The 16,892-nt window shown below is 41.2% G+C and overlaps 1 protein-coding gene across 2 annotated transcripts in view; it reads right to left on the bottom strand.

The window, feature by feature from the left end:
* Positions 1-14,487, bottom strand: part of SLAIN2 (SLAIN motif family member 2) — a 36,439-nt gene extending 21,952 nt beyond the window's left edge. The window contains exons 1-2 of one of the 2 annotated variants that reach the window (XM_064449387.1): positions 13,892-14,487; positions 4,155-4,303 (exon numbers count right to left, since the gene is read on the bottom strand). In XM_064449387.1, coding sequence (XP_064305457.1) covers positions 4,155-4,303; positions 13,892-14,250 — 508 coding nt within the window. In that variant the 5' untranslated portion in view covers positions 14,251-14,487. The remainder of the gene's footprint in view (positions 1-4,154; positions 4,304-13,891) is intronic. The other variant, XM_064449388.1, reaches the window with a different exon arrangement.
* Between the last annotated feature and the right edge of the window lie 2,405 nt (positions 14,488-16,892).

Genomic DNA, 16,892 nt, shown 5'->3' with positions numbered 1-16,892 from the left:
AGTGAATTAGTTTTCAGTAATGCCCAAAAAACCATACCATCCAGCCAAATGGATGGCAGAATGCAGCAGAGGCAGAAGCAGCAGAAATTAAAGTTGACTTTGCAGCAGATTTCTTAAATTGCACCTCATGTAAAGATCCTCTCTAGTGTCTAAACCAGTTAATATTAGTAGCGTTTTAATTAGAGTGAAAGACAGTTATAGACAGAAAATGGGAAGTTTATATTCCAGCTTTCACTGCAAGTTTTAAATGATACGCAGTCATTTCAGCGATTAGTGAATTCAATGAATTCTAGTAAGTGTTCTTAAGGTACCTCAATTTTATCTTCAGAGTGTCAGATGGGAAATCTCCATTTTATTACAAAGGTCAGTTAACAAAACCAGTAATTACAAGCTGGTTATATTCTGGTTGACTCTGACAAGACAACTCCTTTGAAAACAAGTTCTTCCGACATTCTGACATTCACAGAGGAAGCCCAAAGCATCTATTCCAACTGACTCTTTGTTCTCATGCCAAAAAAAATTTACTTTTCATCTCTTGCTGAACATGTCAGTTAAAAAACCCTAAAAATGTAGGTCTGCACAACAGTTCTTTCATACTTATTACACAGACAAGTATATTAAAATATTAACCACGAATTAGAAAACAATTGTACTACTGTATAACCTTCAAAATAAGCTCTTTGTACATATCCACAATGACACAAGATATTTGATCACATACAGCTTTCTTTAGATAAAAAAACATACTTTTGTTACATATAAAAAGTATGCTCTGGTACATGATGAAACTTTATACAGTAGAGCAGTTTCCATCCTAGCTAATGTGAACTTCTACCTTCCTCAGCACTGTATTTTTTCCCCATAAAAAAAGCTGGGTTCAAACCATTTTCCTGGCCTAGACTTCCTAAAATTTCTCCAGCAGGGATTTCTGTAACTTAAGACGACATTACTATTTTCACAACAACTAGAGATATGGTCTTTATTAGGAGTGTCTGACAACATTAGTATGACAGATAACTCATTTGAACATTAAAATGCTATATTAGATGAAACATTAGCTTACAAAAGATTACACATTAGCTTTCAAAACACCAGATGGGAGGGTTAATGATTGACATTTTTATTTTAACATAAATTTTCTTTTATAATATCAGAAACAGCATGCAGCATCTAATTTGTTTTAGTCAAGATTTGGTTAAATTGGTCTTGAATCTCTTTTTTGCTCTAGAAAATAGAAATAGAATAATTTGAGTGCAGAAAACTCAAGCTTAGATGGTTCAGAAGTTCTGCTGTACAAATCAGGTGCAATTTTTCCAAATTCTAGAGACCTGATATTTATTTTTGTTATGATTAAGTGACAAATTTATTCTAGCAGTCCCCATAGTAATTCAAAACAATCATTAGCAAAGTCTATCACTGAGACCAAAGTTAGCTGAACAACAGTTGGTTTTGAACATGCTCAATCCTTAACTGAAAAGTTAAACTCACTCAGCATGGAAAATATGACAGTTTTTACACATACAGCCACACAGCTTCCCCACCAGCTATACTGACCATGCATTTGATTTCAAATATTTAAATAAAAAACACTGCCTCAGTAAAAAATGCAATATGACCAAAGTTACTCTTTTCTAATTCTGTGCAACTATGTATTAAGCAAGCATCTTCGCCAGAAATTCTTCCACCTAGTACTTTCTGTTCCTGAAGCTGCTTTCTTGATGTGCTCTACCCCTGTAAGATTTTAGGCCACCCTGTGGTGGTAGCCAGGGTTTCCAGCCAACATGAATCACACACTTGCACTTTTCAGCAGGGACTTGAGGCATGGCTAAGAGGTCTGCACCACAATACACCCAGGATTCCCTGTAGTCTGAACATGCCCCCAACACTGAGCAAGACTGTAAGTGTAAACGCGCACTAACTAGCAACAAGGCACTGTGTATCCTGTGTTCTCAGTAACTGCCTACAGTAACATGGAGCTGAAAGCCACTCTTCCTTCCTTGATTATCATGGAATGGAAACGATTACTTTATATGAAGGAAAAGGAAAGCGTGGAATTTAAGAGTGCATTTGAGACTGAGAAACAGCAAAGAGATATTAGATTGGACAGACATAACAGGAATTGACAAAGAGGAAATATTTAAGGCAAAAGAAACGTCAACAAGGATTCAGGAAAAAAATAACAGTAGTATGAAAAGCCTTATCCACAGAGACTGGAACTGAAATTGATAAACTGAACCAGCAGATAGTAATAGGTTAAAGGATAGGTCCATGAGATACGAGTACTATGTAAAATACAAGTCATAAGATATTCCATAAGTTGTGGAGTAGGAAACACACACAAGGTTACAAGCAGCACTGCTTGCCCTCTCCAGTGGAGCTTCCTGCTACCCTATATCTGTAAGTAGGCTGGTTGCTCTAAAGGAAAATTTTCTTTTTTTGTTACAATTTCAGTTTTCCATGCAATCTGCTCCAACCAGGGGTATTAGTGCCCATCTCTTGTACAGGTAATATTTTCCCCTGTTAGTCCTACAGATGATTTGCAGTATTCTTTCAAGTATTACTGTCAGAGGCAGATTCTCAGGTCTATGGAAAAGAAGAGGTAGCTGCCTAGACAAATCATTTGAATGATCCAACTTTCAAGTTTGTCCACTTCATAGGGAAGCTTCCCGCCACTCTGCTTCAACTATGACTGAATTTTTAAAGATACCCTAGGGGCAGCAGAATTTGTTGTGCTTCTGGAAGATTTCTACTCAGTTCTGAAAAGAACTTAAACCATGTACAGAATCATTCATGCTTAACCTAACTGCTATCCAGCCCTAAATACTCAGTAGCATTCAAATTCCCAAACTTGTATCATCGTTCATAAATCCCTGATCTGGGTATTTTTCATTGTTTTGAATTCCAGTCTTCGCCTGTAGCAAGCTATATATCATGTTAACTGTTCAGGAAAATTGTTAATAGACTTTCATCAAGATAGCATACACAAAGCTCAAGAAATGGGGGAAGATCAAAGGTGGCTCATACTGAAAGCACTTCCACAATTATGCCCATGATTTTGTAAGAATAAGAAATGGACTTCTCATGTGATCTACCAGCAATATTTTCAAATTTTATTATGAACAATTTTAGTACAAACCAGAATAAAGACTGAGTTGCTCCAGAAAAGAATTCAAGGAGAGGAAAAAAGTTACAGTTAAGTGAACTGTATGCACAAAGCTTATGTATAACCATGTAAAGGAGCTCGTAGTTGGGAACACTCCTGGAACTGCATGTTCACATGTTCTTAGCTCATGTCCAGCCATTCTGCTAACTCATGAAGATAACAGTTAAAAAAAGATAACACACACAGTGCAAGACTGCAAAAAATGGAAATACAGGGAGAAAACAGATAATAGCAAGAAAGTTATCTCAGCATAACTTTTTTTACAAAAAATAAAAATAGGCTCTAACAAAGAAAGGAAAATAAAGCAAGAAACCAGACAAACAGAGAATTCTAATAAGACCTTCAGCATTTTGCTGCTGGTTTGACATCAAAAAGGCTGGTTGTAAAAGGGTGGAGAATGTAGGCTTTCATCCTCACAGGGCCAAATGCTCAATCCTTCTCCAGTTCTGAATATAACCAACTAATTTGTATCAAGGAAGAATCATGAACTCTAAACTTTTTAACCTGACTGTGACAAGATCTTAATTTACCAGGGATGGGAGGAAAATAAATCAATATTACCTCCCCAAAGTATTCAAGAACTTCAGCCTCTGTTTCCTTAGATTAAATAAAATAGCTCATCTAGCAGAAAACTAAGTTCTGTATTAACATATAAACAAGCACCTAAAAGTTTTGATAGTTTAATGCAGGCTTCTATTTTAAAATAAGACAAGAAAACCTGATATACGGACATTGTTTATTCCTGTCCAAACTGTATCTATGCAGGTAACATACAACTCTGAAATCACGACTCATGGTCTAATGTGTCCTTTCATTTTATTAATACAGTCCAGAAAATTAATAGAATTAATTACTGTTTGCAAACTATAAAGAAAACTTCAGATAGAAGTAACTGCCGCATCTCACCCTCTTCTCTCACAACTATCAGCTAATTCTAACTATTTCAAAATAAACATGTACAACCCAGTGGTATTCATATGCAGGAACTCACCTGACATTGTTTGTTCCAGCCTGTGGATCAGCGACTTCTTAGCACTTTCAATGTCAGGACTTGGGTAATCCAATACCTGCCTGCACCAAATTAATGGACTGACACATTTTTGCATAGGAGTCAGTTTCTTTTTTGGGGACATATATAACCTGAAAAGGAGAAAAAAAAAAAAATCTATGAGGACAGAAAACGAGTGTAAGATCAGGCACATCACAAATACCAGATACTATGCTATTTCTATTTTTATACTATATCTACAGTACATTCCCAAAATAAAAGAAATCAACAAGTTTTACCTTTAAAATAACTGTTTTGGATACCATATAATACCCATAACATATGGCTATTCAAGGACTTATGGCAAGAAGAAATGCCTATATTGCTACACTGGGATATCTTGGGGGGCGGGGGGGTAGGGAACAAGCCACAAACCAAAACCCCCACACCAAAAAAAAATCTTCACTTTTCAGACACCGTAGGTACATGGACAATTTCACTATGTCACATAAATGTACAAATCAGGATTAATCTTTTCAGATGTAAGTAACATTCACCTGAAAGAAAGAAATAAAGCACTATGCAATATGCAACTGCTGTTTTCCTAAAACAAAGATCTAGCAAGTTATAAGCATCTTAATAGCCAAGGAACAGTGCTGAAGTACACTGAACACATCTACGATTTCAGTAGCCTTGAACAATGAATGTTTTACTTTTACTTATAATTTGTATCCTAGGACCTGATCCTTTAGTTTTCCTTTGAACACACAGAACAAAGCGACTATTTTTATATACAGGGTATACAGTCAAGCATTAAAAACAAGGAACAAGAGATAATGCCCATAGGAGAGTAGAGAGAAACAACGAGATCATATTGTTCTGCAGGACACACTGAGGCCTTTGCCAGTCAGCATCTCCATTCATTCATTTTAACATCAGCATTCCATGACTGAAGAAAAGTATTCCAGAAATCTAGCCGAAAGTTTTCCTTTAATTGGTTCATTGAGGGAGGGGAAAGTCATAACTAATCACACAAAGTGGAGATATTTAAGTCTTATCTTTGAACTAGAACCAAACTTGGAAACATGCTTCAGCAAAAGACAACAGCAAACTGCAAGATCTACAGCTCTAACTAGGGCTTATGCATATGCAGAAACAATTAAATGAGTGTTTCTTCCAGGACTAATGACAGACTTCATACACCAAGCGAATATGGTTGCATGCCACACACTAACTTAGGAACATCTGACAGCCTAATCAGACGAGCTTCCATACAAAATTTTTGTTTCCTTTATGCCAATGACATCAGCAACACAGAAGTTATTTCCCACAGCTCTATTACAAGATTATTAGCTGATCCTTCCTCTGTAATTCTAGAACTTGAACTCTGTTTTATAAACAGCTTTAAAAGATTATTTTTTTTAATTACTACCCTTAAGGTCACTTCTTACAAAAGCTTCCCCAAAAGTCTGCTTATAAAATCACCATGAATATCTCATCCAAAACACTGATCACTGTTTAGAGCATGCTCTGAAACACTCTTCCCTCATAAACATTGAAATTAGACAGCAAAGTTTGCAAATGCAGGGGAGAGAATTTTTATTAGCTGCCAGGTTTTCAAACAAAAATTAAGCCATTTGTAACAATCCAAATGGCCACTGCCACATACTATAGTCCCTGTGGCTTACCCTCTGGCCAGTACCACGCTGGTTGTTAGAACTGATTTTGCAGCAATCTTTACAGGCACTCTGCCCACAAGAAAAACTAAAAGCCCATCACATATTTATAGCCCTGAAGATCCTTGGGAAGCACAAGAATCTCTCAATTTTTACAGTTCTATGTAAACAATTACACAAATCATTGTACTTTCTGCAGTTATCTGCATATAGTTAAAAGTAATGTTTAACATTTACTAGCTCTCTAACACTTTGAATTTACTGTCGTCTTCGCATTTATTTGCTTGTACTCTTTTCTGTCCTAAGGTACATTTACACAATACAAAAGGGTCAAAGGCAATAAAGGCAACTTTTGTGCTGTACAGGGTAGACTCGCTCCTAGCTCTCTGGATAGCTGACATGCCACGCTGTGTTTGAGAAGATCCATGTGCATTTGAAGTGTTTACAGTAATACCCAGTGTAACAGGCAAGAAATTAAAGTGCATGCCCTCCTTGAAAGACACACAAAGGGATTATCTTCAACAAACCTATAAGACTACTCTAATCAAAATGGCACTTGGTATTTTAAGCCCCAACACATTCTTTTCCTCAGTTTCCAACTGTTGCATTTGTTTCACAAGTAGTTTATTTACTGAAGCAATCCAGGCTCCAACAGCTCCCACTTTTCCACCTCCCTTTCTAACCAAACATACATTGCAGATTCTCACACCTCTTTCCAGTCAACTGTTTTTCCTTTAATGGCCTTCGTTTCACACCCTGCATTTCAGGAAAATACAGAACTTTAGAATATACGTATTTCATGCAACTCCACTACCTCAAAACAAACAGATGTGCATCAATGCAGTAACACAATGGCTCTTTCAGGACAGTTTCTTGCACATCATGCAGTTACTAAGTCTCATTATTATAAAGCCGTGATCTTAATTTCCCATCTAACAAAGAGCAGCCAATCTCCAGTTTTGAAACTAACTTAATTCCACTTGCATTGTCTGATTTGGATTAAAAAAAAAATAAACAATAAGACCAACAGCAAGGCTAAGAATCAGAGTGATGCTTCTACTACTTCTTTCTCTTTTCCCAACAGCAGGAAGGGAAAAAGAACAGAAAGGAGTTGATGAAGCAGGTACCAATCACTTCATATAGCTAAATGATCTTCTTTGTCAAACTACTGTTTGACTCAAAAAGATATACATCCTCCTTAGTTGAAGAGCTTCATTCCCATGTGTACTCATTAATGTATTCTACAACAGTGCAACAGCACTGACTTGCAGCACAGCAACTTCAAGATTGAACATTACCGGTGTGACTTCATACATCTCTAAATACTACATCACTTTCTCAAAACAGGAAGTTGAAAGTGATTGAGGAACCTGACAGCTTACAGTTACCACCTTACTACAAATGTTAACACACCAGAAACCTACACTCCAATTTCTGCGCAAGAGTATAAAGACACTACAATTCAGTGACACAAGGTCAAGTAAAAGAAAACAGTATATAAAAAGCAGCCCAGGAGCTTCGATCTATTTTGAAACAGCATTAAGAAGCCCAGACACTGATTCTGCTGCACACAGTAATATTCCCTTCCTTCAGCTGTCACTAGTCAACTATGCCACAGCAGCGCCAATGTGAAGTTTAAAGCAGTCGCTCTGCTGATTAGTTCCAGGAAGATGCAGCACAAAAAGGGCAGAGCTTTTGCAGAAAGACTACTGTCACTACAAGCTCACATGATAATGTCAGCCAAATGGGGCAACCTGTAGCATGCTGCACTGGGACATAGCTGAGTTGGAAAAGGCTTTGAAGGAAGAGGCCATGACATTGAGGTAGGAATGGAATACCTGCATAGGTATTGCCTCACCTGAGGAACACCTCCCAGTGCATTAAAATCCAAGAGGCTAGTTGCCACAGGCATGAATCCAGAAGCCAAGATTCTAATCAGGAAGAAAGGAAGAATTTTTTTGTATCGAAATCCTTCTACTGCTCAGTACACGAAGGAAAACATGCAGATGAATATGAAGCCACAGATCTGAATTAGAAATAAGATAGCAAGTGGAAGGAACTTGAGTTAGAGCTCGTTTATTTTAGCTACATTAAGTGAAAACTGGCAGGTACAATAGAGGCAATGTAACAACAGAACAGAAAAAACACATTGCAGGCAAAAACAGAGAAAGAAACCTGAAGAGAAGATGTGAAGAAAAAAAAGTAGAAATCTAAGGAAAGATCAGTAAGAAATTCCCCTAAAATGCATGGGGGAAATTCCACAACAAAAAGCTACTAAAATAAATAAATGAGGAGACAATAATGCTGGTCAGTCTTGGAAACCAACAATTTAGAACACAACAGTGTCAATCTAAACTCTTAGATCCATCTAAAACTTTCAGCAGATCCTCTTGAAGCAATTTAAATATGTTACATTTTAAGATGGATTTTGAATAAACAGCTACAGGTAAGGATCTGAAGACAATCTCTGGTTGTAAAGGAAGAAAAATATGCAAAAACCAAGTGACATCCCTGCACATATCCGGCCCACAGATTTCCTCTTTCCTCCTCCACCAGCCCTGCAAAGTTCCTATCCTGCAGTTGTAACTGACAGACACATTGCTTGGCCTGTAATTACTAATTTGTTGGTATACTTAACTGAATGTTTCTAGTTCTAAGGGATACATGAGTTACAGCAAAACTCCATGTCTCTCAAAATAAGGAGATGAATCTACAAAAAGGCTCTGACAATCTCATTAAACCTTCATATTAAAGCTGCACGTCTCAATTACATGATACGACTTTCAAGTAGAACTGGGAGGATTCAGAAAGGTTGCAAAGTGCAAATGGGAACAACTACCTTCCTGTCCCTAACAATTAAAGATAGTTAGCTGCGCTCTGGCTAGTTGCTGGAAATTACAGCCATTATTCATTTCCTCATCACAAAAGAGCATGGTGCTATCTGAAAGGGATGTTGCAGAATGGGCAAAGGGGCCTTCAAAAGCTTTGAAGACACCACCATGTAGCTTCCCCAGAACTGTCACACAAACTCTGCACAACTGTCCATTGCTTGAGAAGCTTTTCAGAAGGAATTTGTTATGAGCATATATGCTCTAACGTGGTATTATTGATACATGGAATAGAGAAAAGTTGAGAAGTTCTGTGTCCTATTAAGTGTGTTCCTATTATAAGCCTGCTTACTTACTAGGCTTGAGAGCTCTACCAACCCTGCAAAATGTAGAAATGTGAATCATGCCTAAACAAGACATGATTATGAGATAAATTTCAGGAATACCATTAAGACAATAAAGGAAATTCATATCGAAGCTTTCATAATATCAGAATATCAAACATGTCTAAAAGCCCTATCACATCACACAAGGAGTTAGAAATGGAAAAAAGTTCTTCCTACAATCCTCAAACATCCATTTCACAACAATCAGCTATCTCAAAGACATTACTCAAATGGAATATTATTTTATGTTACACCAGTTGTTTCATTTGACAAACTGGTAACTTCTCTAATCCTCAGTCCTCTCACATGCCTCTCTTCAAATTATCTTCCTAGTTTGAGAAGCCATTATCTGAACCTGGTTAAAAAAAAAAAACAAACTTTAAATCAGATTGACATTTAATCTGCCACAAAATGAAAAGCATCAATTTCTCTTTTACTTAGGTCACAGGGCAGGCATTGATCCGAACTTGTCCAGTTTCCAGGAGGCCTAAACCACATTAATACAATGGCATTTTAGCAGCTGAAGAGGAAATGCTGCAATGTAATTTCAGCAGTGGGAGTTCATTCAGGTGCAGCTCTATCCTAAAACACTCACCCTACACTTTATTAGATCACTATGACAAACTTCAGGGTTCTGAAACATAGTGTTCAAAGGACATGAAGCAATATGAGCTGAAACACAATCATTACAGATGACAATCATGTTTTCATACTCAGGATCTCAAAACAGCCACTTAGGCCAACTCACTGGAATGGATGACTAGAACAGAAACAGAGTATTAAAAATAGGTGCCAATTTAATAGAAACAGCTACTGAATGAGAATGTGTATAATAGTAAAAGTATTTGCTTTCCACTTTACCAAACCAATATGAGGTCTTTAAAAGCACCAAAAATATTACTTTGAACTACTAATATAAACTACCTACCAGTAATTTCACTTTAAACACACAGTAACTGCCTTTTGTTTGTAAATTAAGTCAGTCAGCTGTTAGTTATTTCAGCCCTACCAAGGAGACTGTAGATTGCAGTGACATAAAAACATTGCTAAGTGCTAGGCTAGCTTTTATAACACTGTCATTTAAAAAGGACGCAACTGTTCTGAAGTTTGCTGAGCAATTATATGCGCAAAACAAATACACAGCAAACTCTATACTCTTTCGTGCACATACTGCATATACATTTTGAAGAAAAATCAGTGTGCGTTTTCCTCATGTTTAAAAGAAAACTCCTCAGAAAGTTTAGGTAAGTGACTGCGTAACAAGTTACCACAAAGTCACAGTGGATTCGCAGCACGTTAACTAATCTACAGTAATTGCCCACGTGTGCATACTTATCCCGCAATAATCTCGGGACAGCTCACTTTTAAAAGGAAGCATAGCAAGCCACCTTGCGTACTGTTACTAAGTTGTCTCAAATGTGCTATACACATCCACACCCAACCTTACCCAGCAAGTCAGGCAAGGAGCTGTATCCCTCGTCCTGCCTTTCTGTCCTCCACTCTGGTCTCCCTTCCTGCCCTTTTGGCTTTTTAATTAATTTTAAAACCCTATTCAGGTTGAAATTTGAAAAAAATTTAAATTCAGTCCATTCTGGTTCAAGAACAGCTAAATAGAACACCCATAGAACAGATAACCAAAGTCACTGGTAACTTCTTGAGGAAGCCCCAAGGAGGCCTAAAGCAAAGTCTCCGTGGGACTAGGTACAGCTCAGTACTGTGTACACACACACATGTGCTTATTTGCAACCTTCAGTACCCTTAGGAAGAAGTTTTCAGCATATTAAACAGGATTCAGAAGCATATGGCCAAGAAACTCCATCTAAATTCACTGAAATATTTTTAGTAATTTACCATATGATTTGAAGATGGTCTCATATGCTAAACTGTTTAAAACCTAAAATGTATCTGGATTTAACTAACCACAGTGAAGAAAAAGAAGCAAGAATATGAAGTCTCAAAGTTCACTAATACCATAGTGCTGTTTTAATAGCTAATGCTGGTACTAAAGCAGTAGTATCAAAGTTCTTTTCACTTGTTAGTAATTTAGGCTAGTTCTACCTTCTCCTTTCATTTTTCACTTTGCGCTTCTGTCCTGTGTAGACTTATCTAAAAGCATCTGAAGAATTAAAACCTAAGAATGAGCTGATTAACTCCAAAATGTAGATTTAAAAAACAAAATGTCACATTCCAGTATCAATTTCAGTCACAGTATCAACTGTTCCACCTTAAATTCACAGCCAAACTTCACAGCACTAATCTCATGTGAACATTAAATATAAACCAATGTAATTTTAGCAGTGAAGAAAATAATTTCTTCTGTCACTACAAGGCTGCAGACAATTTTATAATGGGGTTTATAAATACATGGACTGAAAAGAATGCCTGTAATCCATGAAGGAGAGAGAAGAACAGAGATAACCAGTGCCCTTCATCACCTATTATCTCCCACCGCAAGGTCCTTCTGAAATCAAAAGCTTCCTTATGTAGATAATCAAAACAGGCAAGATGAATCAATTTAAGGCACAAATTATGATTTAAATTTAGATTTTTTTCCATGTCAGGTTTCCTCAGCTGGCAAGTGGTCTTTGATTTCTACAGTGGTATAATTCCATAGTTTAAACAGGATTTTGGGTTAAGCAGTAGTGACCCAAATCCATCTGAACCTGAAAGAGTTCACATGAGGTCTAAATTTCGAGTACATTCACTCTTTCACTTGATTCAATTACTTTTTTAGTAACCTTGAGTAACCATGGCCTTAAAGAGTGGGATCTTTATGAAAGAATTTAAGAGAAATCCACGTATATCATTCCTCCTATTTTCACAGGCTTAATCCTTTTTTTGATTGCTCCACTAGCCCTCTGAAAATTTCCAAATTCATTTAGAACAATAACCTCCACTCATCAAACATACAAATACAAAGTCATCCTACCTTCATAAGGAAAGAAATGGTTTTAGAGCATTTGGTACCTTGATGGTTGAATTAAATAGTGTTCAGAAATGCCAGGAGTCTGACTTCCACTTATTGGGGGGATTGGGGGGGGAATCAATCTGTCATTAAGTGCACATTAAACTATAGCATAAAAAGACAGCTTTTCTTTAATTACATGGCTGTATTTCTTTATATGTATGACAATACATAAATTTTAACAACTGCTTTTTTCTAGGTATATGTGTTTGTGTCTCCATCATTGACCCATGTCTGACACTGAAAATTAGTATTATGATTGCCAAAATATTAGGAAAGGAATAAGGCGTGCATTTAAGTCTTCTTGTCTTTTGAGGACTAGAACTTGCACAGAAACATGACTGAGGCCACAATAAAAGGCAGCATAAGTAACGTGGCAAACACCTGACACCAGCAAGAGCAGTGCTCAGTGAACTACGCTGTCTGCCCACAAGTGTCCAGAAATGCATAAATGAAACCACACAGCATTTATGCCGTCACTGTCACCATATGCTCTGTTGTGACATTAACTTTCACCAAAGAGATGCATTATGTTGCCCATGATTTAGCATTAATATATAAAATAACAGCTATTGTCACTAGAATTCGTGATATTCACAAATTTGGCCATCCCACTCCAAACTTGCTGTGCAAATTTAGTATATTCTATTTCCCTCACGTGCTATAAGCCAGTAGATTACAAAGCATAAGCTGAGAAATAAGAGTAGCTGCCTTGCACGGATTCATCATCTGGAAGATGATGCCTTACGTTAATTTAGTAAGTTCGTCTTGGATGAGAGTAAACTTATGCTCTCATACTTCTCCAGTGGATCAGGCTGGATGTCAGACAAATTACTTCTCTGAGGAAGTACACACACATTGTCTCCTCCCTGAGCAACTAAAACATCGCTCATGCATGGAATCATTCCAGCAGTTTTTAAAGATGTTTCTAACTCTGAAAGACATTTTTGTTTGGTTGGTTTTTCTAAGTTTGCCTGCATGTTCACTCCAGAAAGAAACCTTTCTTTCAGAAAGGAAAGACAGACAAGCCTACAACCAGTTCAGACTGCTTTTGTTACACTTTCCCTCCCTGTAGACGCTTCCCTTGTTTCTCTGTTGACACTGTGCTCCTCCCCACTATTTCTTCTGCAGCTCCAACGCTGCTCCTCAACTAGTGTCACAACAGCTGGAGAACAGCATGATGTTAAGAGAGAGCAAACCTTGATTCTCAGTAGAAGCTCATCCAAGTGTAATAAAGACCTGCAGGAGTTTCTGCTGCTCCAGCAGGGTAAGCAGTCCATTTAAAGAGAGGAACTGCCTAAGGTAAACTGCGGTCCTACATCGTTCTCAATAAATGGAAACACCTAAGGACAACACATTTATGAGATGAAGGAATATGTTACATTTACTGCCTTCACAGCTGAAAAAAGTCAAGGCTTAAAACGTGTTTGATGCACATCTGAAGAAGTGTACCAGTACCTGTGGGCTAGCTCTGCACTACCCCGGAAATTTTTCACAAGCCTCTGAGCACCTCCACACGTTCTGAACTTGTGAACACTCCAGCAACTGATTCTGCGGCGGAACTGGAGGCTGCTCTGGTCTCCAAGTGACCCGATGCAATCCTCTCTCAGCGGCCGAACAAAAGCAGAGCCGTAGGCCTCCAGGGAGGTGTGATTTGATGTGCACAAACCGAGACACCCTTCCCCTGCGAGCTTCGGCACACCTTAAGAGAGCTAACCCCTTCTCCCAGGCCGGAGGGCGAGGCTGCCTCCCTACACAAAGCCCCGGGACCACCCCCCACGCTAGCCACGCGTCTGCAGACGGCCCCTTCCCCCCGGGGGCGGCGGAGAGAGGCGCCCCCACCTCACCCCGCCCCATCCCATCCCCGACGCGGCCGCCTCCTCACCAGCCGGTCTCGTCCTCCTCGCAGCCGGCCAGCCGCTCCAGCTCCTCCGGCCTGAGCAGCGCCGCCTCGTCCAGGAGGCCGTTGCCCTCCTCGCCGGCCGTGCCGCCGCCGCAGGGCTCTTCAGGAGGCGGCCGCCGGGCGGCGGCCCGGGGGCTGAGGCAGCGGCCGTCGGGCGGGGAGGCGGCGGGGGGCGGCGGGGAGGGCCCGCTGGCCAAGAGGCGCTTGGGGCTGGCGGGGGCGGCAGGCAGGGCGCCGTGGCGGCTGCGGAGCTGCTCGTTCTGCTTCTCAAGCTTCTTCACCAGCTCCTGCAGCTTCCGCACCTCTGCGTCCGCGTTCACGCCCGAGCCGACGTCCTCCATGGCGCCCGCCGGGAGGGGGGCGGCTGCGCGGAGAAGGGCGGCCGCGCCGCCCCGTCTACATGGCCGGGCGGCCCGTGGCCGAGGAGGAGGAGGAGAAGGAGGAGGGCTGTGGCGCGGGGCGGGCCCTGCTGCCGCGGCCACCGCCTCCTCCTCCTTAGCGGTGCCGGCGGGTGGCGGCGGGGGCGGAGGACGCGCATCCGGCCGCCGCCATCTTACCGCTTCCCCTGGCCTGGCCCACAGCCCTGACGTCATGCGCGTAACCCGGAAGCGTCACCGCTCGCCTTGGCTTCTCCTTGTGTTGGGGTGGTGTGACGTTGCTGGGGGTGGGAGGTAGAGCCTCGCCCTCGCCTGCTGCCGTGTGAGGGGCTGCCCTGGCAGCCCGGCTCCGGAGGGAACAGCCGGGCGTGGCCCGCTCCCCTGGCCCCTCCCTTGGGGGCCGCGGGTCCCACCCAGGAGTCGTTCGGGAAGCCCCGGGACACCTTCCCAAAATGCTCCGGAGAGTCACCCGAAGGGTACGCCGTGTACCCCTGGTCGCTCCTGGCGATGGGCTTCGGCCCTCTGTGTGCAACAGGCACGTGACCCGCTCCCAGAATATCGCTTGAGCCCTTCATGTTGAGCCCATATTAATACAAAAAGGGACATGAAATGGCCATCTACAAGACCACTCTTACATCTGTAGGTTTAAGGAACTAGTGGGTCTTGAGGGTTTGTGTCTCCAAACTTCAGCTGCTGCCATCGTGGGGATGGTCTGCCCTCCCCCACCGCTGCTGTGAGACAGTGCCCTTACTGCTATCCCTTCACAGTTTTATTCCTCTTCCCAAGCTCCATCTACTCAACAGCTTCATTTTGGAGGCAGCATTTGCTGGGGGAGAGGAAGAACACCAGCAAGTCGGCTGGAGGAGGGCTGGAGCCTGCAGGGGTAGCATTTACCAGGCTCAGGGGAGGGAAGAAGGGGAACAAGACGGGTGCTCGGACCTGCAGGGCGTGCTGAGAAGGTGCGAAGCTTGGGGCCGTAAATGCCACACAATTGTGTTTGCGTTGTATTAGGTATGGTACATGGACTGCTGGGATGTTGAGGCTGCCAGACATGAGTCTGCAGCGTTCTTACATATGGGGATGGGGACACAGTCACTTCCTTGCCATATGCAATACTCTCCCTTTATACGTTCAAAGCTTACATTATCTCTTTATGTACAGTGTTGTTTGATGGTTTATGCTGGGGTGGTTATCCACTGTTAGTGTTGGGTGCTTGCCAGAATCCAGGCCTTTGATACATAAATACAATTTATATCATTGTTTCCTCCAAACTGATATCACCTTAACTATTTAACTGTATTAAAATACTTCTGGGCTGGCATTTTTTAACAAAGCAATTTAAATTACTCTTATGGCAACCTGTCTTCATTATCTACTAGGAAAACAAACCTTTTATCAACGGCAAGCTTTACCACAGATTTTGTATGATTGTCACAGTTATAAAACTATTAAACAGTTTTGGCCCATGAGCTGAGACCTTTGGGACTTTGCTCATTGATGCCACATTAATAACCATCAATGGTGACCCTTGGAGACTGATCTGTAAACACACTTGTAAATCCAGCTCATTCTGTCTTAAATCTGTATCATTTGGTACCAACTCAAGTGCCTTAAGGGAATCCAGATATATTCTGGGAGCACAGTTACTTTATTAACAGACCTTACTGTTCTCTAAAAGGCAAGCAAAACAATAAAAAGGTTTTTGACAATAATGATCCTCTGTGACACTGACACTTTCACTGACACTTCTGACAACTCAGTGGTTGGTAGGTGTAATAGTGGTCTTAACCGATGCAGGGAAGCTTATTCCAACTTAGAATATTTATAGCAGGACCACACAATATAGTTTCCTTATTCTTCTTTAACTATCCTCAGTCCAAATATCAGTGGCACGATACACCGTCAGTCACTTGCATTAATCATGCTTTTATAATAGCAATAGAAGTTCGGTCTTTTCTATACTGCAGCTACTGGGATCATGATGGGGCTGGTGGCTGGGGCTGGGAGGGGGACGGAGTGTGAAGTGGGGCTGTGACGAAGGGCTCTGCCAGGGAACGTAGGGAGGCAGCGCAGAGAAGAGCTAGGACCAGAAAGAGCCCGAGGCTCCTGGGAACTGCTGAGTCAAACTGCAGCTGCTCGTGGTGATTGTGTCATGTCTAGGGGCCTCCTCTGTGATGTCATGCAGCAGCTCTGAGAGCCCCCAAGTGGTCTGTGCGCTGCCTGCATCCTGCCTCTCCTTTTCCTCCTCCCTTCCTCTCCCCAGCCCATTTTACGGTCTGTCCCCCCGATTCCCTACCCCAGCTTGCTGTCCCCTGCTGACACCATTACTTTGCTGCCCGCAGCTCTGGCAAGACAGCTCCCTACACAACACGCTGGCCGTGGGTGTGTGTGTGGGGGGGTGGAAAGTCAGAAAAAAAAGTTTGAGAATTGCTGAGCCATCTGCTATTTTTACAAAGAGTAAAGGCAATTGAGATTAACAAAGGGAGTAACTGGTTAATAGTCACCATAGTCTGTGCTTGAGTAACGAACGAGGACCGTTACCCTGCTTTCTCATTCACTCTAGTGCTGTGAGTGCCCTTCTCATGTTTTGGGAACTGAGGAGCAGC

Source organism: Phalacrocorax carbo, chromosome 4 (assembly GCF_963921805.1).
Source record: "Phalacrocorax carbo chromosome 4, bPhaCar2.1, whole genome shotgun sequence".
Classification (NCBI taxonomy): domain Eukaryota; kingdom Metazoa; phylum Chordata; class Aves; order Suliformes; family Phalacrocoracidae; genus Phalacrocorax; species Phalacrocorax carbo.
The sequence above is the reverse complement of the archived record's forward strand: the minus strand, read 5'-3'. Positions and strand labels throughout refer to the sequence as shown.